We start from the raw sequence: 18,969 nt of genomic DNA, 5'->3' as shown, positions 1-18,969 counted from the left end.
AAATCTGTTATTTTCGAATTTGATTTGCCATTTACAAAAATCCGTTTTAGTGCAGGAGGAAAAAAAATCTTATAGACGTTATCATTCCTTATTTATTAATACAACAGGGCACTTTTTCTACACATTATAAAAGATTATTTTAATACACATTTAGTCAATATATCTATATGTACACTGTAAATTGTTTATAAAAATTTTATTTGTTAATCAACATGTACAATCAGCGCGTTTTTTGATAAAAGTGCGTTTTTAATTAAAAAAATTTTATATAATTACAATTTCCAATATCTCTTTCTCATAACTTTGTTTGCCAAAATAAATTTTAGAAGCAGTATTATAAAAATAGATAAAAGTATTTTTATAAAATTTTATAAAAAATACAATTTTTAATAGTATATAGATATTATTAAATTACAAATTTGTGTAAATTACAAACATGTTATCTCTATTTATAAGTTATTAAGAAGAAAAATGTGTATTAAATGTTTAAAAATAGTACCACTTAATTGAAATAATATTAATAATATGTACAATATCATTTATAAATAATATAACTTAGAAAATTTATCTAAAGTAACTAATAATACAGTTCGGGTTCTATTTCTTAAAATAATTTTGTTCGTTTAATTATTATACATATAAAAATTTATATCGTATGCAAATTATATAAAAATCATGTTTTGTAAATGATTAAATATATGACATTTCGTTATTGTCAATATTTATTAAAAATAACTATGCAATGTTGTAACTCTTTTTCTTCGCTCCATATAAATTCCTTAATTTAGTGGCAATTTTAATGATTTTAATGATCGTCGACATGAAATTTTCTTTTAGATAATGATATTTTCGGCGTCGTTGTTAATTATTACATTCTCTATACAGACGTTATAAAATGACTAGTCTCTCATCCGTGAACGAGAAATACGCTGCAAAATTAACCACTTTTCATACCTTACACTACGTCTCTTACAATCAGCATACGTAATACTAGAGACTTTCGATAAAATACAAGTAGAAGAATTATATTGCTGTTCCATCACATTTCCTTCACCCACCAAACAGGAACTTGCTTGCCAAAAGCAACGTTTACTGACACGTTATAAATTTCTTTACGCTCGAGAAATAAAGTTTATGGACAATGATATGTATCAAAATATTATTAACGAGCGTATTTGTGCATAATGACTTCTACTATACATATATAAACACACATTATAATTGTGCTCTATGTTATAATTTTATGTAAAAACGTTTGGAAAAATATAAAATATTTTTGGTTGCGTATAGAAAATAAAAAAGTTATTTTGAATGTCAAAGTAAAAATAGTGTACCTCCTTTTCACCCTTTTTTAAATTGTTTGTTCGGAGGTTTGTTTATTGCATAATTTTGTATCCGTTTTTCTTTTTAATTAAAACTTTCCTTGTTTCAATATTAGTAAGAAGACTGATGGTCCACAAGCTTAAAGATGCTTTTTTCTTATATTATCTATATCTCTAAATTTGGCAGTAGAACAATAGGCATATGTATATTATCCCTATTTTTTGGTACTCTACTTGATTATCCGTCGTTGTAAAATATTAAATCTCTAGATATGTCATAAAGATATAAAATTTTCCCGCCATTTGTTTTTATAAATACATGATCTCTTCAAAGTGTCACGAATTTATTGTGTGTTCAGCGTACACCATCAGGATTATCGGATGTGTGTGTTCCCTCCTCACTTCTTTATTCCGTTCTCGGCATCGGTAGTCGAAGTCACCCTGTTAAGTTCGTTCTGGATTTGCTGAAGAGACTTGCCTTTCGTTTCGGGCAGGATGAGCACCGTGAAAATAATACTGAGGACGCAGAATCCTCCGTATATCCAAAACATCGTGTACTTGCCGAATGCGACGTCGAGGTCGTTAGAAAATTTGAGTACGATAAAGGCCAGGAACCAGCAGACGCAAACCGTTATACCGGAAGCCTTAGCCTTGACATTCGAGGCAAACATCTCGCCCATTACTGCCCATGGAAGTGGGCCCCATCCCACGCAATACGTGGAGATGAAGATGACGAGCGCGACCACCGGCAACCAGGATATCTGCTGTACCGTGTCGTCTGCATGCTGTGCGTCCTTCAGATAGAAGTATAAGCCAAGGGCAAACTACAAAATTAAAATTTTAAGTATTAAAAACACCGCTGTTTATACTTTTAATATACAAAATAAATAGTAATTACTAGCCAATTTATTACATATTAAGTTTTTATAAGGATATATAATATTAATTTCCCAAAGTATCTAAGCTATCTTCCAAATGGTAATAAAAAAAAAACTTCATAAATGCAAGAATTATAATTTTTTAAACTTGTTTTAGTCTTTGGTGTGAATTATCATACACGCGTCAGCCTTCTGTTACAAATTATGTAATCGTACACACACGATCAAGTGGAAGTCCTCGCGCTTCGTGTGCATTGAATTGTATCTGATGCATTCCATCAAAACGCGTAATGATGATTCGTTATGTATAATGATGCTCGGCCTTCCTCGGACATCATATAATTCCCGAGATCATTACGTTCCCCAGACTTTATCAAGCGCAAAGATTTTACACATTGCGTTTATTTTATCCAGTGTACAGAGAGAATCATGCAAAATTTGAATAACGATATTAAGTCTCAGCTCGATCATCATAATTAAATCACAAAAATTATTTTTTCAAAGGCGAAATGATACAAGAAATCATTATTAAATATCATTATTTGCGGAAATTAGCAAGCGTAATTTATGCATGTTGATTGAAGAATATTTAATGATCTGCATATAATAATCTATAAATATAATAAAATGAATTAAAGCATGATAATTCACACTAGTCATCTACAAATTATTATCAATTAAATATTTACAACATGTAAATATTAATACACTATTAGTACACTACAGAATTTTGCTCCTTTCTAACTTATCTCATTTCACGTCATGTAATCGCGATAATTACAAAAAGAAACTTTTATTTAAAAAATTAAATTTAAATTAAAGAAGCTGATAAAAATGACAAGTTTGCTTAATAATATTAATTGTTACCTGATGCGAATTGTGCTTATAGATTAAATACGATTCAAGAGATAATTGCTTTTCTTGAAATAAAATTTTTAAAAAAGTTTAATGGAGTTTCTAACAAAATTTCTTTTAACGATCCTAATCTAAATTCCTTGAAATTCCTTTGAAATTTTAATTACCAGCAATGCATGTCCATTTTAACAAACTACTCGGGTTTCGTTCTACCGCAAGACGAAATTACAACTCGTTCCATAAAACAAGAACCAAACTTTACGCGAAACCACGTTGCGTCTATCGCTTCATGAATAAGCTAATTTCAAACACACTTTTCATGCAAATTTCTGAATCGATCAACTGTTTATGAAGAAAGTAATAGGAGAAGCTTGTAAAAGCTTCAATGCAAGCTATATTAAATAAGACGCGCGCTTAATACTATTAATTCTCAATAAACTTTTATGTTTTATTTTTAAACTAGCAATACGTGTATATTGTGTATAATTAATAATAACCTATCGGTTGCAATATTTTATGAATAACATCAGTTACTTAGAAATATAAGAAAAGATAGAACAAGAATATATGTATAATTTATCAGAGAGAAATATCGAATGCATACTGCTTAAATTCTTTTTTATTATACATCTATTTTCTATTTTCAATTTATATTTATTTGCACGCAAATAAACATTTGAAACATTGTAGGCTAATCTTTTAAGTATCTACTATTACAAAGTTTAATTTTTTACATAACAAATTAATTTATTATAAGTTTTTTACAATATGCTGCAAAAGAATTTTCGACAACCGGTCGCCAAAATTGTATTCTAAATTGCATTGTCCGCGAAAATTCATAATTTAAGATTAAGAGATTAAATATAAAAATAAGGAACTCACCAAACTGACTGTTTCACCAATGCCGGAGAAAATGAGGAGCAATCTTCTGCCTGACCTGTCGACAATTACGGGTGTCACCGCTGACGCTAATACCTGTACAGCTCCGACAATAATCGGCGCTTGTTCTGTTGGGACTAGACCTCCGGCATCTTTAAAGATATCTTGCATATAGGATAATACCAAATTGATACCGGTGAATTGCTGGAAGGCAACTAAGGCACATGTGTAAATCAACGCCTTGAAGTTCGCCTTGTCTTTGAACAAAATTGAGATGGTAACTTGATTTTTGTACGCCTCGTCAAGTATTGCCTGAAAAATTGAAAACCGAACTTATTAAAAGTAAGATTTATTAAACAGTAATAAAAATTAAAGTAAAAGTAAAAATTTTTCACCGCTTTTGGGCCGCCAGGACGGTCAGTTTAAGTAATAAAAACGTACATTTTGTTCAATGAAAACGAGCTGAAAATGATCTATATGAGGTGTAAAAGCGGTGAAATATTTATGTAAGGATTGCTTAGAATATTTTTAACCAATACATGAATTATGCCGCATGATAAAACGAGTTGCCATAAAGAGACAAAAGTTTTAGTTAATACAAAGTAAGTTTGTTATCACTTACATTGTAAATTTTCAGTTTCTTAATATTTTTCAATGTTAATTATTTATGAATAGAACATTTGGCAGTTCTCTAGAGAAACGCTACATTGTACAAGGAAGGAATGCTATTTGCAAGCCAATCATAAACGTCCCTCGTGACTGTGCGACATTGTCATTTAGGATCAAGGAACGGCCTTAGCCGCGAATTCATTTGTCTAACGCGACCTGACTGGCAATACACACTCGGACATGCGCTTAGCAATGATTGAATACGTAACGTAACAATGCAGGTACGTAACATTAGTGATTATCTTGTCACTCGGGTGATTCGCTGAAATCAATGAAGCCATAAACGCTTGCGAATGGAATTATAACTTTTTATCGACAGCATATTTTTCTGACAGTTTTTCGATTAAATTCGTTTAAGTTTTAAAATTGAGTATTATGACTGTGAATTTCTTAATAAAGAAATAATAGTGAATTTCTTATTATGACAAATTAATAATATAAATAGAGATTCAAATTAATTGTTAATTTTTAAGAATCTTAAGATTCAGGGATTTTTTATAGCATATAATTTTATTAGATTTTATTTAAAAATTGCTGACTTACTTGTATTTCGTCGGCTTCCTTTTGGACAGCCGTTTCGGATTTGCTCCGAAGCTTCGCCAAAGAAGTGATCGCCTCATCTCTGCGACCCTTGCCGAGAAGGAAGTATGGAGATTCAGGCATTATCATGAAGCAGACGAAAAAAATTATTGGCAGGATGCCACAAAGAATCCAAAAGACCGTGTAGCTGACAAATGGTCCAATGGCATAACTATATAGGAAACCAATCGTGATAAAGAGTTGAAGAAAAGAACCCAACGTTCCCCTGATAGAAGTCTGAAAGGATGTAACGATACATTACATATACTCGTTATTATATATATGTAATAAACAATACTTTTAACAAATAATTATTTTTTAATATTATTTGCCAATTAAAGATAGAGTAATGAAATATTGATTTTATTGATTCCAATTGTAGAATCTGGGAAGCATAAGATAAATCTTTGGAAAACCAACAAAACAGATTTTATAAACAAAATGACTAAAAGAATAAATAAATTAATATAAAATATATAAAATTGTATATTAAATTAGTATATTAAATAAAAAGAAGACCGCCAACTATACAAACAACAATATTTCTTTAGATTCTTGTTTTTAAAGAATTTATTTCAAGCACGTTTTATATAAAGAAAGTTGTAATCATAATGTATTACTAAAAGTTTTTACTTCTTTAAATATTAAAGCAAATTATGTTTTTATCATTATTAATAAGTACAAAGTTTAGTTTTTAAAAAATAAAAGAGTATTATTTTAAGGCGTTTATATCGGTATTAAGAACTTTCCTCTACAAATTAATCATTATTTTTAAAAGGAAAATTAAAAAATGCAAAAATCTTTGCGTATAAATGATTGTACCTTTGTAAACGTATGCACAATAAACTTACTTCAGCAATTTCACCACAATACATAGGAAGAACTGTAAATGGAAAAGCAAGAGCCACTCCAAATACGAGTCGGGCAACATAAAGTTGAGCAATATGACTTGCAGTAGCAATAAGTATCCATCCAATTAAGAACACTGCCGTACAAGATAACAACGTTCGTTTACGACCCCATCTATGAAAATTTGAGAAAAAAGTCAGTTTCTCTTTATCTTTAATTTGGTCAAATATTTAAAACTGATATGTGTTTTATCTCTTCACGAAAATTTCCAGATAGCAAGCTGTCGTTACTTGTCATTTGAACAATCAAATAGAAAAAAGAATAAAAAGATTTAAGATTAATTTGATTTAAATTTTGATGTCAAATGACGACAAATAATGTTAATTTGCTGTCTGGTTGTATCTTTTATTTAATTGTCAACTTGATCTTGAGAAATACAGCGCATTGTTAAAATGCTAAATTGTGAAACTTATATGCGTCTAATTAAATAGTTAATTTGTACATTACTTTTCACCAAGGTATCCTGCTATGAAACTGCCAGGAATAGCACCAAGGGCCATCAGAGCTGCTATCCAAGTACCTTCATTTTCATTGATTGGCAATTCTAAAGGTCCGTTACCGTTCTTCAAGAGAGGAAGAACCGGACTCGTCCATCCCATCATGGCACCAGTCGCGACAACAGACAAACTGCCTGTAAATGTACAAAATTCCAGGAGGTAATAAAAAATATTATAAACAGCTATAAAAGTTTACAGAAATATTTACATGACATTTTTGTGCACTTAATTAAGTTATTTTTTTAGATGTTTAACAAGATGGCGTTATAATTAAACATGTTGCGTTGGTAATCTACGATTTTCATATCGAAAGACAATATCTTCTGATTGCTATTTTATCGGTTAAGTAAGACTTGATAAAATATTCAAATAAAAATGTGATTTTATATCAAAATGTAGATAAACACGTGGCGATAAATTATGTTGTATCTTCTGTATGTATATATCCAATATGTTTTTACATTTAATAAATACTTCTTAAAGAGTTATTATCTTAAGATTTTTAATTATATAAAGAATTATATAAGAATAGATAATATAATACAAAAATATAACTGTTAGCTTGTTACTATAGTAAAATTTTAATTTATGTTTTGTATCATGAATGAAAAGAAGGACGGCACAATGTTTTGATGCACAAAAATAAACTAAATTATGTGCTGAATTGTCAATTAAACTGTTATTTCCTTACAAATAACTTTTACAAAAAAAAAACCATAAATTGGTTATTACAATAATGTGGGACACAGAATTATCGCATTTAAGTAATTTTGCAATACATTATAAGTATAGTATCGCCGATTACACGCATCAAATTGACAGTAACGTGTCATACGAACCGCACGCGCATGCGTGTCATAACGTAACATTAAAGTTATTATCGCGTTAACAGCGCGACATACAGAACTGCACTTCATGTTCCTGTGGGGAAAGAGATATCCTCGGTGGCTTTGATAACAATGAACCAGTCACACAGAATGCAGCAAACTCTATTTTATTGAATTTCATTCACGTTGCTCTTATCCACTACTATAAATTGTTCTGGCATACTACAAAACGCAATATTTAATGAAAACGCAATTAGTCAAGTGTTATTTGAAATTTTTTGCGGCATATCCAGATAATTATTGTTAACAATATGTTCAAGATTATAAAAAAATTAAAATATAGAAAGGAAAACAACCAAATCGTATTATCGCAAGCAAAACTTGTGTTGACAATAATAAATTCATCAAGCTAAAGTCATATCGGTGCCAAATTGTTAAATACTGAGATATTTATTTGGAAGCAAAACATGGTCTTTCAGAACGTAAGTTATTTTCATTGAGAATAAAAATTGTATCTTTAAGCAAATTTGGCATGGAACTTTCCAATTATATATCATAAATCGGGCCATAAAATATCTTAAAAATGTTATAAAAATCTTTTTAACTTCATAAAAACCAATAATTTTGAAATAACCTTTAAACGTATAAAACGTATCAATATTGTTTAAGCAATTAGTTTGTTTGGTTCTCAACTTTTCTTTTTGAAATATAAACACAAGACGAGTAAAATTTTTGCTCTCATAAGTTCCTTAATCATTGCCTTGAGGCTATCACCTCTGAACTTCCTCTTGATTTCTTTTCGCACAATGAATTAAAATGGTAATATTTCCTAAATGGAATTTTTTAATTATATTTTGAAACAAACAATACCCGAGTTTAAAACAATATTCAAAGATGACATAAACAGAGATATTAGATATCTTTCTGATAATTATATATATATATATGTTGAGAATTCTAAAATGTCATTTAGATGTTCTATAAAACGTATCAGTGTTATCTAAAGCAGTGCATTAATTTACTTGTTAATTTATTCTAGAGTCAACAACCTTTTTTGATATCTTATTAAATTATGAGGCAAATGGAATTTCTTTTAGTCATGAATTCTAATCATCGTCATTCCGTGGCTATCACCACTGCGTTTCCTCTTGGTTTCTTCCTGCGATGATATATGATTGTCGAGTTACTAATTTTTCTAAGTTTAGTAAATTATTCTATCATTGACCGCGTTTGACATGAGGTGATAGCGATTATCGTAACGCCATAAATCTGTGCCAAGTATTATCACCAATATACAGATGTAGATAGATATGCGCACGAAGTTATCACTTTGCAATGTAAAATACAAGTACGCCTCAAAGTAAATGTGAAGAGGGATAGGTCATTTAACACGTGGTGTCTGATTTTCAATCATAAAAAATCGTTGATAATCATTTTTTGTACATTTTTTATCCATCGATTACACCATGCACTTGCCGAATGATTTGACATTCCTCTTCAATCATTTTTAACAAATTATGATAAGATTAATCTCATACTTTCAGATTATTACATTATTAATCCATATAGTTAAATTTTTGTAGTGGAATTTTTTGCTTAATCAGCTTAATTATCTTAATTAATGACAGGCATAATGCAAGAAGTGATAAATGAATGTAAAGAAGTTGTTAACTGCAATTAATCCAAGAATAGAATTTAAGAATAGAATTAACAATAATTTAATTAATTCTAATTTTAGTTATGCAATCAGATTTTTTAAGTATTAAGATTTTATTCAGTTTAATTCAATTTAGTTTACTTTAAATGTTATTTGAAAAGTGTACATTTAAATTTAAAGTTAAATGAGATTAACACGGAAAGAGCGTTTTTGTTCACATGCCTAAAAATTTAACTAGATATAAATCTAAAAATAATTTTCTATCTTACATAATATTATTTTAATAGTTTAACAAAATTATTTTTAAACTTGTATTAAAGCTAAATTTTTAGGTACTTAGTAAAACTATTTTTATCTAATTTTAAAATTAAGATTTAAATTAAGATTTACTGCATTGTAAAGAAAAGAACAGATCAACGACATAGATCAAGTAATGGAAAGAAATGAGACTAGCAATGTAAAATCGAAAGCCACTCTAAACCGTAAGGCAAGAATTATACATAAATAATAAAAATTTATGGATTTTATAATCTTATCTTTTTAGAAACAGAAATATAAATACCATACAGATAAATAAATACAGATAAATTGCGTTTTTGTTTGAATTACATGTAACATTTTGCAATATTATTTTAACAAGTAATTAAAATTCATTTTAGTGATCAACTGTGAAATTAATACAATTATGCGTATTATGTATTATATATTTAATATATTGATCGTATTTTAAATATAATGAAATTAATATTAAATATGTAACATTCTGTCTTGACATATTTTTAGCGAGTCGCACTTTAAATAGAGAGTTTTAATTTAATTTTTTAAAATTATTTTTATGGCTAAATTAAAAATTGAATATTTTAAAACAAGTCGACATAATCTGGCGAGACTCCCAAAATAAAAATGCCGATATCGAAGGCGTGCCGCTGAAAACGCAAGAGGATCGATGCACCTTTGCCCCAGAACGAGATATCGCAGTCGATGTCAATGCTGCAAGTAGTCAAAGTCACAGTGCGAAGCGCGATGTTGACCCATTGACAGACGTGATTCTTAAACTTCTAAATTTTATTTGTCGACTCGATTAAAACTGCATTCGCACCTGTGAAATTGTATTCGTACGGGCCATAGTACGTTTTTTGTCATACATCGATGATTTGTCTTTTTATTTACGCGCGGCGTTTACATCCACGACACAGCGCATGCCGGATTATCGAGAGAGAATACATGAAATAGGCGACAAAATGGTCTAAACAACGATAAAAATCGATAAACGACGAATAGCACAGTTAAATCTGTTTACGAACATGCATTGTAAATTGTAGAGTAAAAATCAAGCGTCGAGTAAATGCTAACATATCGTGATGTATGAAGAAAATACATATAAAGAAATGCTGTATTTTAAAAGCACTTATATATATATATATATATATATATATATATATATATATATATATATATATATTAGCCTTAAGTGGCGCTCAAGACAATCAATTTATGTAGAATTTAATTTATTAACTCTCTTAAAAATGTATAATTAAAAAGTCAAGTTTAAAGTGATTCTTATCAATTATCTATTATATTCTTTCTTGAGATATAATAATAATAATAATAATATTATTATTATTATTACTATTATTATCATATATAGCGTCAAAGTACTATATTTATACTATATATGCACATATACATTGTATACAAGCTATTATGATTTAAAAGAGCGCGATGGAATAATATTGGAAAGTAATCAATCACGCCGTCAATCGAGAAAAATGCGACTATAAAAACGCTTTTATCATTGCGATAAGATAATTTAGATTATAACTAACAGGAAATATAATCACTTTTAAATGCAACAAAAAAGCGAAAACCGCCTCTTCCGATCGTAGAATAATATCGTGAATGAATCGCCTAATAAATTATGATAATAAAAGGCACGTGACCAAACCCGATTACGTTTTAAAAGATTAGTGCGTGATTGCAGTTTGATAGCGGAAATAATTTAGGCATCATCGCGTATATTTTTATGCGCAATTGTAAATGCGCAATTGCCATCGTCATTTACGTTGCAAAATTGTTCGCATTGACGTTACACCACGATCAATCGACAAACATTGACGTCCGTGTCGGACGAAACATTGAACTATATCAGGCATACGCGTGGAAAATTGTAAAACAAATTAAAAATGAGAACAACGCGATAGGATAACATAATCGATAGTTAATAACAAACGCGCGAGCACATGCGGGAGGCGTTTCCAGACGGATAACACGATATTTGGAAAAATTCCGACTGAGAATATAATAAAAATATCATGACACTGATACATTTATCGCGTGGCTGTCGATACCGTGAAACAGTAGAGCTGCAATTTTTACGTACGTGAATTCAAACAATGATAAAGATAACAATAATCAGATAAACAACTTGCCGTAAAAAATTTGAAATAAACCGCAATAGTCTTCCGAAATATATGGAAAAACACGCGAGTCATTTTCAGCAATGTTGTTTTTTAAGATATACAGAGTTGTTTCAACTTCTTGGTAAACTTACCTACCAGGTAAGCATGTATCTATCTTCATTTCTTTTCTTAAATAAATAAAGACAAACATATATTTACCCGATAGGTAAGTTTACCAAGAAGTTGGAACAGTCGACTCTCAAACGTGATTCTTTATACGTGCATTAAAAAAAAAAGAGTTTGGTAATAATAATTAAGTCTAGGTGATAGTTATTAAATTTTTTAACAACTAAAATAGTTTTGATTAAATATTTAGGTAATACAATTAAATATGTATTAATATTTAATGATTGTTTGATAACCGTTTAGTAACCAATTGATTATTATTATTATTATTATTATTATTATTATTATTATTATTACATTTGATTATTATTATTATATAATTACTAAATATTATTAAACATTTAGTTATATTAATCAAACATTTAATTAAAACTATTTTATCAAAACTTAATTATTATTTCTTTTTTCTCAGTGTAAGAATTTTTTATGAATAGCAAATGTCTTAATCATTTAAATGAAAATCTGCTCTTTAAATTATTAGCGATATAAATTAAGAGATTTTAATTACCAGTTGCATAGGCAAGATAAGAAAATTTTATTTTCCAGCTAATTCCTGTTAATTTTGAATATGTCGCAGATTGTATCTTATTTAGGGAATGTTGCTTTGTGGTTTAACAAATAAGTTTAAGACAATTAGACTTGTGAGAGTAATGAGATTAATGTGAATGACAACAATTATGCATTTTGCTGTATTTCTTACAGCATTGCTGAGATTAATTTTCCGCGCTAGATAAGCTTTTACTTTAAAACTTTGACTTATAACAAAATGAATTAATTTAAAATGTTTAAAAGCAAAAACTGACAAATGTATGGACGAGTTTTATAATCACTAATTGATTAACCGTATAACGCAGCTTTTATGAAGTAAAATTGCATTTATGCATAATGCTATTGATTAATCAATGAATTAAAAGACTCGTTGTGTTTCTGACGTGCAAAATCAATTAAGGATATTCCAATAAATATTCGAGCGATTTTTTCAAGCAAGCGATGTGCAATACATTAGGCATCAGATCGTGCGCTTGATAGATTGTAATATAATATCGCAATTCTAATATACTTAACACACATTCTAGAAAAATGTATTACGTGCACGTGGCCATTAAGTACTCCGGCCTCTCGATCGTCGCGGAAGCTTTGAGGACACTTCACGGGGACAAGGATGTTACAAATACGTCCGGCCGTCATTTCACTACATATTTATACCAAATAACATATATATAAAATTAAATCTCTCCATCCGGTTTATTTTTCAATAAGTAACTGGTTAAGGCCGTTTGTAATATAATTCTTAGAACTAGAAGAAAGATAGAAAGCGAGTTAATATACGGTTAAAATACGGTCGGTGCAAGCAGACCTAAGACGTGGGGATCTCCCTGTTTTTCCGTTCAAGGATTCTCGCTCTCGCTACTCGCGTGATTTCTCGCGCGAATTGACATTGCAGAGCTAATCAGAGCTGATCCGAATTTTTATATGCGAGCGTGTCGTATCGTCACGCGCAGAAATTTAAATAATTCCGCGTGATTCTTCTGGAGCGCGTGATTCAATTACGAGAGAAGCAAGTGCGAGTTTTTACTTAATAATACAGCGTAGGAGCGTGAGTTCTTTTTTTTTTGTTGGCTTTAATTTTAATAAGGAATATACATCCTTAGAGAGAATCGAACGCTGATTTCCATCGAGAATCGGGTTACTCTCAACCCGACTGGTAATCATCACTGAACAATCGAAGGGCTCGCCGTTGGCTGGTCTCATTAAGAATTTGATTGACTTGAGACGCGAGTGTAAATCATTATCCAACTCGGGATTCTCACTTCGAGGTCTCGTTCGACCGTCTCGTTGGTATCGCCTGCACCGGTAATGAGGAAGTAGTTTAAACCGATTGCGATCTTTGTCGGTTAAGATTGAATTCGGTCGAGCGCCGGATGTGAATCGTTTAATATTCCCGTCATCCGAGTACGCGAAGGACTCGCCGATGGACATGAATTGTGGCACAGAGCCCAACATTCGTATCTCGCGTGAGCTTCCCTCTCGAATGAGTTTTTGATGCTAATACCTTAAGCTCGAGCTAATCTTATAGTTCAATCGAGCGAATGATTATCCTTCTTTCTCGCCGCGTAATGGCAATGCACGGATTTAATAGCGAATTGAGTCACGTGTTTATCTTCTTGCTAAACTGCGAATCTTCAAAGATAAGAGTTAGGAAAAACATCGTAATAATTTTAAAGACATTGTAACGTAATATCTTTTAAATATCTTGACGGTAAGTTTTTATTTTTTTTATTTAAAAATGATTAAAAAACAAAGAATAAAGCTTACTTATTAAATTCTCATAAAATTGTAAACTTGATGTTATTAAATTTATTAAATTTATTAAATCCATCACACCTAATATAAATAAATGCTAAAATAAATAAACGATGTTTTCTTTCATTATTTGATATGGTTATCGTGTTTATTGTTAATTTAAAAAATAAAAATTAAATAACTAATAAAAATACAATAAAGGGATTCTTGAATATGCATTACGAGAATATTTAACTGCACGTATTTATCTGGGAATAATCATTTTGCTACATTATCGTTATGTTATTACTTCGTTTATTTTCATAGTTTCAAAAAATAATATTTTTAGATTGTTATTCCGTTACATAAATAACAATCAGAGTTAAGATTGAATTCTGTTTTGCTATTGTTTATTATATATGTTTATCTCTTCATTTCATTTCAATAAATTTACTGCAATTTAAAAAAAAGCAAAATATTATTAAAAGAATTATTATTAAATTATTAAAAGGACTAATAGAATAAAAAGTTAAATTGAAAAAGGCAGAATACACGCGAGAATAATGTCGATTCTGGCGATATCGATGATCGCGTCAGACATGTGCAAGATACGGACTCAGCGTTCTCCCCACGTGATGAGAGCCGTTGGGACGCGTATCATGCCTCTTCATTTTCTTCAATTAATGTCACTCGCATATCAAAAGAATAAGTGCATCGTTAAAAAGCAAATCGTGATCTATTGCCCTATTATCCAATCTGGTCATTTTAAACTCTCTACACTCTAGTGCGCCGATGTATGTACAATGTAATCCAATCCCTCTTTTAAAAGCGAATTAAAAAGAAATAATACTGCGTAAAAAGATTAAATAGAATTTAACATTGCACTCTAAATGTATTTCAATGGCTTTGATGGTTTCTCTCGGGTTTCGCAAATACAGAACATGCGATATAATGACTGAACCGACATGAAAAACGTTCCTCCAAGCATCGGGTCGATCGATCCGCTTGTGTGTAACGCGAGAGCAATTATTCGTCCTAGCAGTCATAAATTCATCACATCGGTACATCGTTAACGGATAAAAAATTTTCCGCATTGTTAATTCAAGAAGCACTACAGTCAATTAATTATAAAAGTTAAACACTGTATTGTTTATGTGTACACCCGTACTCGGGTATCAATTTTGTTAAATTAATTTTTTAGATTATCACTATTATCAGCACGACGAAACGGAGTAGCTATAGCTTTGACGTATGGAAAGATAACAGCAAAATAATAATAATTTGACGCTTTCATATAAAAGATCAAACTATACTCTTAAGAAAAATTAATCTATCCATTGCATTTAATAAATAATTTAAAAAGTGCACTTCTAATTTTCATAATCATCGAAGTTGAATTATTTTGGAAAAATACACGTTTGAAAAATAAATAAATTTTAAGAAATCCAAAATTCCCAAGAGAAACACTTTTAATATTAAATTAATTTGATTCCCTTTTCCCTCTGTAGGACTCTTTATTGATTGATGAGAACTTACCCGCCGCGGCGGCCAGGAACTGGACGTACTTGGAACCCTTCTCCGTCATGTCGTCAGGACAGCAATGGCCGACGGTGCGCAACGACGTCCTGCCGCGTATATTTAACTCCACGGACTCTCTGGCCGGGGGTGTACCATACACCGCTGAAGGGGAACTCACTGGTACAGGGCTGTAGGCATAGTCTTTATAAGTGCGCCCCTCTTTTTCCTCGTTGTCGCGAGTGGGGGTCATTTTCTCTCGATCTCTCTTTCTCGCTCGGCTTCCTCTGATCTGTCACTGCGTCTCTCTCCCACTCTTTTCTTTTGTCGCTCCTCTCGTAAAGCGCGATCTTGATCGCGGGTCGATCGCGGTCGCAGCAACGTTGCGGGATGCGACGGCCGATGTCTCGAGACCTAGACCCTGAAACGAAGCGCCGTGGTCAAGGTCGCGCGGCGTCGCCGCGGAGGGTGATCTCCAAGGAGTTCTCTTATCGAAAATACCTTTGGCCTTTGACATCGAATTATAGATGAACAAGAAGACGGATGAGAATTTACTTCCAAATTTTACTTGGAATTTCATTAAAATGCTAAATTTAATGTACTCTGTGATTTTAATAATTAAAATATTTATGGAGAGAGAGAGAGAAAAGAGTTCTACTAATTTTTATTATATCTAATAGATAAAATAGTAATTTTAATGCATTTTACATCTTTATTCATAATATTTTTTTGTTAACAAGAACTTACAAAATTAAATTTCACTTTATAATAAATAAGGCAATGTAATGCAGAATAACACATTAAAGTTAATAGTTTTATTTCTATTTTAAAGAAGAAGAAGATGATGAGAACTTGTCCGTATAATTAAATCTAATTTGAATGCATTTCTACAGAGAGTTTCTGTAGAAAAAAGCTGCACATATTACGTGATAAATGTACTCATTTATTTTGCGTCTGCATCCAAATAAATGAAGACATTTATCTAAAGAAGTAATTTGTCCCCGGAGATATCTTTCACGTTTAAAATGATTTTAATATCACGTCTTCAAACTTTACGAGAATCGCTTTAAAAAAATGTTAAGTTAGTTTTAACGTGAGTAAACCGTGCCAGTGGAATTTACCCTCATGGGGTATCACCCCAATTCAAAGATGAGTTTCCCGTCGGTGCTCTCCCTAATACGAGCCGAGAGAAAATCGATAACGTGCTGTACCAAACGCGTAGTAATAACACTAATGTAAGTGAGTGAGAGACGCGATCAATTAAACCATGAAGTGAAATCAATCGCGATGACGGAACGCCTTTCGATTCCGCGTTTAGTTTCGCGTTATTTCTCCGTACTAATTAATGTATCCGTATTTCAGATGTCAATCTTGTCAATCTCATGCAAACACGTCGTGTCGACCGGTATATTCGAGAGCAGTTTCTATCCTTTTCTTTTCTTCTCCCTTTTGTCCGACGAAATGGCAGAGATGAAACGTAATATATTTTTACCCGTTGATTAAATCACGCGGAACAAAGTAATTCGAAGACATTATTCTACGGCTAACTCAGTCCACTTTCGTCTACGGAAAAAAACCAATAAAATCCAGAAGAAAGAAGATTTACCTGTAACGTTGACTCGTAACCGACACGCTTATGCGTGCCGTGTGTTGATTGCGAGTAGATGATGACTTGTCGCGGGTACAAACGATCACGCTTTGCTTATAAAACTCGTAAAGAAAATACAGAAGTAACAACAAAAATCTCATTTAATTTTAAGCACACTCGTAAATCACTTTTGAGAGTTTTATTTTTAAATACAATTATGCGCTCACAAAATATGAATTCTCTAGAATGGGAGATAACAATTGCCGCTTCAAACGGTAAATAACTTGTAAATATACGTTTACGATGTTGTTCGTTTACCTCTAAAATAAAATAAAAACAATTCTTATTGCTACACGATTACCAACAAACATCAGTATAATGCGACTCAGAAGATGGATGAAATGAAACATATAAATTAAACAAAATATATCTAAATTTGATTTTTTTCATTAATATTTTTTATTGACTTAAAAAGAAACATTAGTTTATCTTTTTTCTTAAAAAAATTTATTAAAAGATATTAATTTTTTTTTCTTTCTTTGATATTAGCTTATATTAAAAAAAAATATTTTTTTGTTAAGTAACTGTATTAACGTGCACTCTTGTTTTAACAAAATTATATTTTATGTAATAAAAAAGCTCAGTTCAGTTCATAAAGTTAATTACACAACAATTGAATAAAAGTATTTTGATCAATATAAAATCTCAAGGTGTCAATGTGTATACATTTATCCTAATAAAAAGACTCGATACTGTTGGTGCATTTTACTGTCGGTTATTCCTTCTGTAACTAATTGTCAATTAAAACACAAAAGGATTGACACGAATAGAATAGTTATTATATCATCGCAATGAAAAATTCCTCGTTCTTTACACTCGTTTGATCGTTTCCGCGAAATCAATGAATCGATATTCGGTCTCTCCGTCGCAAATTTCCGCGTACGTGAGAAGAAAAAGAATTTGCATATCAGTGAAATATAATTACGACATATTGTTTATCGACGATAGCCGCAACAGCTTTACACGCGATTTGAAAAAATGATAGGTCTGCTCCTAGCAGGATATGTGTGCTGGGGGAGGGGAAGAAGATAAAGTACGTACTTACCGATGTCGCACACGCACTGCTGTTAAAATGATCTTTTTGCCAAGTGAGAACTGTGTTATAAGCCACCGATTAATTTCTTACGTAATGAATTGCGATAATTTATCAGGAATTGTATTGCACGCGTATCGATGCCGCGTTGATCGTTCTATATCTTTGTCAGCTCGTCGGTAGCTCTTGATAACGATAAACGCACTTAATCTATATATCGGCGCTTTAAACGAGTAATTACCCTTAAATTACTCATAAAATATTGATCCACTGACGTTAACGGATTTTACGGAACATCAAACATTGTAACACGTGATTTATTGCATCCGTGTTTGTCCAATGATTGATCAGAGTTTTCTAGATGAGCAAAGTGTTGTCGCAATCGTACAAAGAATCCTTTTACTTTCCTTCACTTTTACGATGGAGTTTGCGTCTCTGCAAATATAGAGGAGATCCTGTTACGCATCTTAATTCGTTTCTTTTAAGTTTCCTTAGAGTTTTTAAAATCTTCTACACGATAAGAAATTTTTAATGCGGTCGCAACATTAATATCAACTAATAAAAAGGCAATTAAAGTTGTGAAAATTAGAAAATGGGGGTGTTTTACGAACTTCTGAGACCCAATGTAGAGATCGAATAAAAGGCAAGTAGTTTGATACCGATATACAAAACCGGATGCGCCGTCTGGTGCGACGTTTAAAACTCGATTAGACCAGTAATTATCGTTCCAGAGAAGCAAAACAAGGAAGCAATTTATTGTCGTTACGTTCGCGACAGAAATATTCTCAACATATTTTTAATAAGCGTGCGCGACTAATTGCTCCAAGTCGATT

The 18,969-nt window shown here is 31.1% G+C and overlaps 1 protein-coding gene across 3 annotated transcripts; it reads right to left on the bottom strand.

The window, feature by feature from the left end:
- Nucleotides 1-181: 181 nt before the first annotated feature.
- LOC105831093 (facilitated trehalose transporter Tret1-2 homolog) lies at nt 182-18,168 on the bottom strand. 3 transcript variants are annotated; one of them, XM_012670981.3, is made up of 7 exons: nt 18,149-18,168; nt 15,477-15,876; nt 6,539-6,722; nt 6,034-6,205; nt 5,147-5,419; nt 3,938-4,246; nt 1,721-2,146 (listed from the first exon to the last, which is right to left on the bottom strand). In XM_012670981.3, the coding sequence occupies exons 2-7, from the start codon at nt 15,706-15,708 to the stop codon at nt 1,721-1,723; spliced, it is 1,596 nt and encodes a 531-aa protein (XP_012526435.2). In that variant the 5' UTR covers nt 15,709-15,876; nt 18,149-18,168. The 3 variants fall into 3 exon arrangements, with proteins under 3 accessions (XP_028048650.2, XP_012526435.2, XP_012526436.2); XM_012670982.3 differs by lacking the exon at nt 18,149-18,168 and adding an exon at nt 17,062-17,347; XM_028192849.2 differs by lacking the exon at nt 18,149-18,168 and having other exon boundaries at nt 182-2,146; nt 15,477-15,708.
- Between the last annotated feature and the right edge of the window lie 801 nt (nt 18,169-18,969).

Source organism: Monomorium pharaonis, chromosome 4 (genome assembly GCF_013373865.1).
Source record: "Monomorium pharaonis isolate MP-MQ-018 chromosome 4, ASM1337386v2, whole genome shotgun sequence".
Lineage (NCBI taxonomy): Eukaryota > Metazoa > Arthropoda > Insecta > Hymenoptera > Formicidae > Monomorium > Monomorium pharaonis.
This window is presented reverse-complemented; position numbering and strand designations above follow the sequence as displayed.